Source organism: Jatropha curcas, chromosome 6 (assembly GCF_041381405.1).
Source record: "Jatropha curcas cultivar XTBG-Jc1 chromosome 6, XTBG_Jcur_1.0, whole genome shotgun sequence".
Lineage (NCBI taxonomy): Eukaryota > Viridiplantae > Streptophyta > Magnoliopsida > Malpighiales > Euphorbiaceae > Jatropha > Jatropha curcas.
Window position 1 is genome coordinate 27,253,226 of NC_143156.1, and position 8,460 is coordinate 27,261,685.

At 35.0% G+C, this 8,460-nt stretch overlaps 1 protein-coding gene across 3 annotated transcripts; it reads right to left on the reverse strand.

Moving 5' to 3' along the window:
• Positions 1-684: 684 nt before the first annotated feature.
• On the reverse strand, positions 685-7,988 carry LOC105648114 (transcriptional regulator ATRX). Of its 3 annotated transcripts, none has more exons than XM_020684777.3 (6): positions 7,810-7,988; positions 7,524-7,689; positions 6,460-6,580; positions 5,920-6,350; positions 5,076-5,412; positions 685-1,944 (listed from the first exon to the last, which is right to left on the reverse strand). In XM_020684777.3, the coding sequence occupies exons 2-6, from the start codon at positions 7,556-7,558 to the stop codon at positions 880-882; spliced, it is 1,989 nt and encodes a 662-aa protein (XP_020540436.1). In that variant the 5' UTR covers positions 7,559-7,689; positions 7,810-7,988; the 3' UTR covers positions 685-879. The 3 variants fall into 3 exon arrangements, with proteins under 3 accessions (XP_020540436.1, XP_020540435.1, XP_012089806.2); XM_020684776.3 differs by having other exon boundaries at positions 7,524-7,623; positions 7,810-7,987; XM_012234416.4 differs by lacking the exon at positions 7,524-7,689.
• Positions 7,989-8,460: the final 472 nt, after the last annotated feature.

The window sequence follows — 8,460 nt, forward strand, 5'->3', positions numbered from 1 at the left end:
AGATATCTTAAAGCTCTAATTTAATAGTACTAGAATTATTTTAAAAAAAAAAAAGCAAACATTATGTGCTTGACTTGTGGGTTGTCTAGATCTTTTCAAGCATCATACACGTTTTGGTTTAGGATAAGTCTAATGCATAAATTTGCCTCATATTTATGCGATTTGCTCTGAAACACCTCCAGTTTGTAGAGGCCTATTACGATCATACACTTTCACATCTCAGTAATAATTATGTCTCTCGTTAAGATAAAATGTAAAAGCGCAGGATCGTGATTAAGCCCTCACAAAATTATTTCATTTTGGCAGAAAACTTACGGGTGTCACGAGACAAATCGGGCGATAAACGTCGTGGATAAATCTATGCATTTGACCATTTAGGATATAATCATATACGTCCAAATAGATCAGAACCCACATGCATAATCCTCATGGGAATAGCTTCTTCACCTGGGTTCTGTAACAAAGAAACTTCAAATAGAACGAATGTCAAGCAATAACATAACAATCTCAAAACATTTCAGAGTTCTATTTTCATCATTTTGCTGAGAAATGAAGTAATGACTGTCCTCAGAACTCAATATCTACAGCCACATGAGCACGATATACTGGAGGAAAGAAAAACATCCTTCATGGCTATAATAGTGTGTTTCTTTATGAATATATGGAAGAAACAAGACGCATTGATGAGAAAACGAAACTCAGGTATGATCAATCTCTTTACGAATCTCATCTCCCAACAAAAAATTCACCCCATAAAAATGATACAACTACATACATATATCAAGGGTCAGGACATCTACTGTTACAATACAAAATCACTATTTCTGAAACCCCGGTAAACCTAATAACTTCAGAAAACCTACAGAAAATGATAAGCTATTATCTATACATGTTTGGTTTAATATTATCATCAATGAAAGGGAATTGATTTGCAGAAGGCATGCCAGCAATTCTACCTGGAAGTGATGGTGAGAATGCTTCTCTTGTGGGCATCCGAGGCATCAAGTCAGGATAGGAGGTATTGATGGGATAACTGGGATAAGTGTATCTACTTGAAGACGGTAAACCTGTATCCAAGTAAGGATCAAAATAAGGCTTCTGTGTGGGGATTCTTGAGCCACTCCTAACATATTGGCTGGCAAGAAATTGATCCTCAGTTGACATGTTAGATCGACTCTCGAAGTATGGGCTTGAGATAAATTGATTACTGGCAGCTGCTGTAACACGTGCATCTGGATAATAGTTTCCCAAACTTAATTGAGCACTTGAATTCAGGACGTCAGCTCGTGCATTAGCTTCAACTGAAAAATCAGTAGGTAATCTGAAAAGTCCAATACATCCAACAGGAATCTGCACTTTATCTCCAGGAGAGGGAAAAGAGGCTTCAACAGATTTTCCAACAGATGTGGCTGCTAATGGCAATTTGTCAATCCTCTGTTGTAGTGACTGCTTTGCTTCTTTAAGTGCCTCCAGCACGCCACCCAATCCATCAGATGCTTTGTGTGGCACCAATGCATAAAGTTCATTTTGGTTTCCAGAAGTTTTTCTACCGCTGAATCCGTTATTTAGATTTGATGGAATGCCAGGCACAGTTTGGCTCCCAGGGGAATTGTGTGAACCATTTGAAACTGAATCATGATCAGGGACATGTGATGGTGCAAGATAGTTGTTGCCAGTGCTCTCTTGATTTTGCTTTCCCTTGGCCATTGGGAAAGCAAAGTCTTGACTTGAGGATTTGGAAACAGCCGTGTTACTGCTTTCTCTTTCCACATCAACATGTGAGGATGGTAAGAAGCCATTAGGCCGAATATTGGACAAATCTTCAACTTCTGAGCTCACCACATGAGTTTGGGAGGCAATTGTCACGGCAGGGTATGTGGCTGGTGCCTTGACCTCATATCTTTCCTCAGTGATATCTGACCGGTTCCCAGGATCACATGAATCCTGAATAATTATGATCCAAAACATGAGAACATTAGGATATAATAGGACAAGATCTCATATGAGAAATAAGGTTATAAACTATTATTTTGTACAGGGTCAATCTACAAAGTTGTATGCTTCCTAATAAGTAAAAACAAGTGAAATTTAGCATTGACCAATATATGTAAAGAAAATGATGATTATTCCTTGTTCGTACCATTTCAGAATAACTTTTACTTTTAAAGTGATGCTTATGCCAATAAACACAAGCACCTCATGCATCCAGGCCTCAATTATGTCCCAAGTGCCACATTCATTATGCAACAAGACGGATAACAGGAGATTAATGCCTTTAGACAAGTATCTACCATGCAATTTGGTCTATATTTTGGATAATGAATAAACATGCCAAGCCTTTACAACAAAAAAAAAAAAAAAAAGGATTTACATCCACAAGAACAGGGGCACCCATCTACTCTTCTTACTGTTTTACGATCACAAGCATATGCATAAGCACACACACATGCATACACATAGAGATATATTCCAAGTGGCATTAAGGTTCAGTTGTTGTCCAAAACCGTTAATTCTATTTCTTATACTGAAATCTACATACAGACTTGGAATTACCCTCTTAGATCTGGAAATGTAACAATCTTCTTTCTTTCACCAGTTTCATGCAAAAATCAGCACATGCGCTAACAATCTTCACTCTTTTTCTGTCCAACTTAGCATGTACTAGCACATGCTACTGCCTTGTGCTAATGTTTCTCATTTATTTAGGTTCTTGAGATATTTCAAATGATTCCTAAAGCGTTATTTAGAACAAACATGTCATATTGAAATGCTTTTATTTTCAAACACTGAAAGGAAAACACAAGACACTTTTCATTTTTTAATGAACAAATAAAAATGATCTCAACCTAAGAGAGGTCTAGCGTGAATAGACCTTTTAAGTAATGTTGGCAAGTTATGACAACAGAATAGAAAGATAGTTGTCCCGGCCAATTCCTTGGCAAGAATCATCTGTTATGATCCTTATCAGACTGTTGATCACAGCCAATGCACCTTATACTTGGAATGGTTCCTATCAATGCATACAGGGGTGGAGATAGGATTTATAAAGGGGGCAAACTAATATAAAAATTTGTTAAAGGAAGATTAAACGCATATTTAAAGGCGGCAAGACGTTTAAAGGAACAATAAAAATAATTACAGTTGGCCTAGGTTCGAACCTTCCTTTTGCTAAAGGAAAAAAAAATCCAAACAAAAGGTGGGTTATTGCTCTGCTTGTAACACATAGATCCACCCCTGCATGCATCCCTTCTTACTCCTCTAAGGAACCTATCAAATGATGAACCCTGGCACTTAGCTTTTGCCCTCAAACTGCTCCTACTGGACTGACTTGAGTCTATTGATTGCCACGGGAGTAGACTCATTATTAAACTATAGAGAGCATACTAACACTCAATACACAATTATCTTAGCTAGTACTTATAGCCTATCGGACAGTGAATCACTGACATATTGCTCTTCCTATAGCTTCACTTTCAAGTTTCAACTCAATCATCAGGGCATAATGACCTTCAATTTCCAATTAAAGATCACCGTTAGGAAGTACAGATTCTTTTTGGATTTTCCTGATAAGGGCTTGGAAGGCAGTCTACCTGAAGTATTACACTCTTGAGCCCTTGATAGTGCCACCACAGCTAGGTGCCACAAAAAGGATGCTCCAGCCACCTTTGGCGCCATCCACCAACTTTTCTATGAAAATTCCCCTCACCATTTTCAATCATGCATCATACACCCATCCATGCATTCTACATCTAACTTTAAAAATTACCATCTTTTGATACGCATTATGCAATATGCAAACACTTTTCCATGCATCCCTTTTCCTAGATTTCAAGTTCGCAAACAAAACCTTATGCTAGGATAATGCATATCGAAAAGATGGTAATTGAGATTTCAAGCTACATCTAACTTTAAGTATTAACTCTCTGAACTTGTCAACCACAACCAAACTACATGGATGCACTCCCAATGTTTCTCACAACTTGGCTAGGACAGAAGGGGGTATTTAGCAAGATTAGTTTATTTAAAATTCACTGAGATAATTTCTTCAAATATATATAAGATTCACTGTGATAACAAAGTTTCAGATTCCATACTAGATATTCTTTTGACACTGCAAAATGGGCTTTTTTCACCTTTTTCTTGAGAAATAAGAATGAGAATGGAGTGTCAATATTGCCAATTGTGTGCTCTAAACAATACAGCCTATGCTTGTGTAATCCAGGATTTCAAATTGGATGACATTGTTTTATGGTAATTAGGAAAAGTATAATTACTTAATAAAGATCTCTAAGTAATAAACACAAAGTGCAATTTCCGCCTGTATATGTTTGAGAGAGAGATACACACACACGGAGATAGAGAGAGAAGGGATAGGAAGGAACAGCAGAAACTTAAGACTGTCAGGTAGTCAGTCGCACATTTATGCAACTCACTACATTTGGGCACATATGTTGACTTGCCAAAGCTATATGTGATCTGACAAAACAAATTCCTAAGTAGTTGATGGCAAGATGGATTTGTTATAAAGCTCAAATTAAGGTATTCGAAATTATGAGGAGTTCACAATGAATCACTGGAGTTCATGTCAATATGAACATCCAAGAATTTCTGAAGCCTATAGTGATGTGCAAGGAGTTAGAAACTTAAAAGCAACCATAGAGAATTTATCTAAACTTATAAATAAAAAAGAAAAGACAGAAAGAGAAAAAAAAAAAAAGCCAAAAGGCATTGGAAGTTTATAGGCATTTAATCTTCCATCAAAGGAGGAATCCAAAGAAATAACTATGACAAAAAGGAAAGAAATTGGAAAAAAATGAATCTCAATTGCTTCCCTCAAGCCCCCATTATCCATGCATGCACGTCTGTTTTTCATTTTTTTTTTTTTAAGTAAATTCCTGCAATGCATCTTAATCAGTGAAACCATAATTCATATTTGATCTCAAGGTTAGAAGAAAAATGGTTTGAAAAAAGGAAAAGAAAACACTACTTCAACATGTGTACATGCAGTATGCTGTCAACTTTTTCTCTGCGAAAAATTTAATGGTTTCCATGTTATCAGGTTTTATCAACCATACCGGCGTACTACTGTTATTTTCTCTGAATTTTTCTTCCCATTCTCTTTGAGCCTTTTCCATTGCTTCATATTGGCCAATCAGTTGTGCCTGATGTTCAAGGGCTTTTTCCATCTCTCTGTCTCCTCCATACACATTATAATCAAGATCATTACTACTTGCATTTCGTTTGCTTCTGAAGCAACCGCCATGAAATATTTGTTCGCCCCTTTTAACAACACTTTCCAAGCTCCCACGCTTAACATCAGAACCATTTAAAAATTCTTCTGAAGGAGTGACGACTTCATCTTCAAGAGTATCAACCTTGACTGGGCTGGCTTTGAAATCCTCAGCTACATATCTGGAAAAAATTTAAAAAAAAAAAAAGCTTTCAATTCTTGTGGTAACGGAGGTAGCAATAGAATATGGTCTCACATGATAAAAAAAAAAAGGTTTGTTTTCCCTCCCCAAAAATTGGAAATCTAACTCTATAACTATTACAAGTTTCATTTTTTCATTCTTTTATTGGAGAAGATGGTATTGGATGCACGATTTGACTTCCAAGAAGTGTTAAATGTTATGGTCATATAAATGCATGTCAAATATAAATGTTAGGATCATATAAGGTAAGCATTAAAGAAACCTCCAAAAGTGGCAAGTTAAGGCTGTCTCACATTGAAGGCTGTAGCATAAATTTTAAAATGCAGATAAATGTACAGATTACAATGATAGAATACAGGAGTAGCATCCTATTATTAGATACTTTCCTTGGATTGAAAATGCATAGGAAAATAACAAAAAAAAAAAACAGTGTGGTTCAAGTATTGGTTAAATTAAACATGAAGTGGACAAGGTAAGATGAACAAACCTAGGTTCTTTGCGTCTTATTTGGCGGCATGACTTGCCTGTGCGGCGTTTTGGAGAAGAACCAACAGATGCAAAACTACTCCGTCTTCTCACAGATGGATCCTTGTATTTCTCAAGAGAACATGGGCTATCCTTGCGACCTTTCCAAGACAAGCTTCTACCAGGTGCAGAAGAAAAATCAAAATCAGAACCTGAAAGTTCTTCTGACTCATTGTTTCTCACTTTCGAATTGACTGAATCCTCTTCTTCTTTGCAGGACATATTACCCAATTTGGATTCACGTGGAATATCTTGATCAGAGCTCGAATCAAACGTCTCAGAAATGTCACTAATCCCGTTACCCTCCAGAATAGCAAGAACATCTGCTGTTGCCTTCTCAGCCTTCATTCTTTGAAGAGACACATACCTTAGTTGTTCCTCCAACTCTGCTACCTGATTCAGATTTAAAAAACAACATTATAGCAGTACAAGAAAGGAGGAGACAGACATTTGTTTAAACATAGATATAAACTCCTTGTTTAAAATCCATAATAGAGCGTACCCTTTGTGCCAGTTCATCAGCTCTTTGTCTTGCACTTTTTGACACAGACCTTTCAGACAACAGCCGTGCTCGAAGGAATTCAATAGTCATTGCAGTGGAATCTTCCATGCCAGAATTAGTCCTGAAAATGAAAAATCTACGATAAATCATAAAAATCAATTTAAGTGTATACCAATCCTCCTTCAATTTCAACTGAAACCTATTCAGTCTTAAAACTTTCTATGTGACTACAATGCTAAAACATCTAGCCCTCACTTTTTTTTTTTTCAACAAGAAATATTTCTGAGGGCTTTCATAAACTTTATGTACCAAATATTATAGACATTCCTCCCAAGCTCCATCGGAAATTAGGACCAAGAAAAGCTTTCAGCAACCAGTGCTGGTGACACAGATTCTAATAAATAAATAAATGCAAAGAACTATATACATTTAGTAAGAGGAGCGAACTACTGAATTGACTAGCTTCTAAGAAGCAAATTCATACAAAGTCCCAGTTAACAAATTTCACAACTATCAATTCCAAGTTATCATTTGGGAGATGATCTATGAGATATTAGTGATGGATCATGTACATACTATAATTTTCACTTCAGTTGAAAAAACATAAAAAGTCAGTTGCCATTGTACTGCAAAAAGTGAAAAATGCTTTCCTCACAATTGAGCCAAGTAGAAGAATGAGGCTTGGTTGACTTACCGTACAATTGACTAAAAAAATCTAAAAAGCTAGAGTTAACTCCATTTTACGATTCTACACTTCTCTCAGCAATCAAATCATATATAAGCTAATAATCTAAAACTATGCCCCTGTAAGTATACCATAAATGAACATTTCTCAAAGTTGCTCTTAAATTATCCACAAACTTATTCAGAAATAAAGCAGAAGCAGCCAAATATCATTTCAAACACTCACCAAACATAGAATCCCTAAAAACAACAAAATAAGTTTAAAAGAAGAAAAAAGCAAATAAAACAAACCCACGAGCCAAAACTACTAAAAACATTCAAAACCAAACCCGACTACACAAATACCAAACAAGAAAAGGAATACCAAGATGGGTTTTTACCTCTGATCTTGCTTCTCTTGATCAGAATTATTCATATTTTTGGAAGATACAACTAAAACCAAAAGACACACAAGAAAGGTCGAAGTTGGAAAGCCAGTTCCTATAACAGAAAGGAGATATAGAATTAACCTCAAATTAAAAACATTTAAGAGTACCAAACAAAGAGCTATACAAAATTTAAAAAAAAAAAAAAAAAAAAAAAAAAAAAAACCATTAGTGTGATTTACACAAAAAGATATGTAATACAAGAAATGAAAAGCAAAGGAGAAGAATAAACGGGGCCTACCTTATTCAGAGAAAGAGAACTGCACCATTGAATTGAACAGAAAATGGGGACTTTTTTACTTCACTGAATAATGAGAAAGATGATAGATCTTTTGGGTCTTTTGGGAATGAGAAAAGGAAGCTTCTCCTTTTTTGAGACCATCTGAACAACCATGGAGATGGCCCATCGGCATCCAGTCTCTGGGACATCCTTGTCTGATATTATTATATTCTTGTTGAATTTACAAAAGACACCAAAACATTTTTGCGTATTACAGTTTTATTCTTATTATGAACTTTTTATTTTTTTTTTTTAAGTTTTATTGATAAATAAGTGATTTATTTAGATTTAAAAATTTTGTCCTTAAATTTCAAAAGACTTCATTAGATTTTCTAATTTATGAATTTGATAAACTATCAAATTATCAAACTAATGATTCAATTAATTAATAAATGATAAAATCAAAAGGTCCAAAACAATTTTACATTTTGTGATTTTATTCTTAATTTTTAACTTTATTGATTTTATCTTAATTTATAATTTTAATCTAAAATTAATAATATTTTGTTTATAATTTGCTCAAAATTTAAAATTAAACTGACTTTTGAATATTTTAAAATTTTGAAATTTACCATTGATTATACAACTGACTCGATCAAATGAATTTAAAAT

Bases quoted from the DNA above. Each gene is read 5' to 3' on its own strand.
- LOC105648114 (XM_020684777.3), bottom strand. From the start codon at position 7,558: ATGAATAATTCTGATCAAGAGAAGCAAGATCAGAG. The intron at 6,581-7,523 runs GTAAAAACCCAT...TTTCATTTTCAG, and splicing joins CAAGAGAAGCAAGATCAGAG to GACTAATTCTGGCATGGAAG. The intron at 6,351-6,459 runs GTACGCTCTATT...AATCTGAATCAG, and splicing joins CTGATGAACTGGCACAAAGG to GTAGCAGAGTTGGAGGAACA.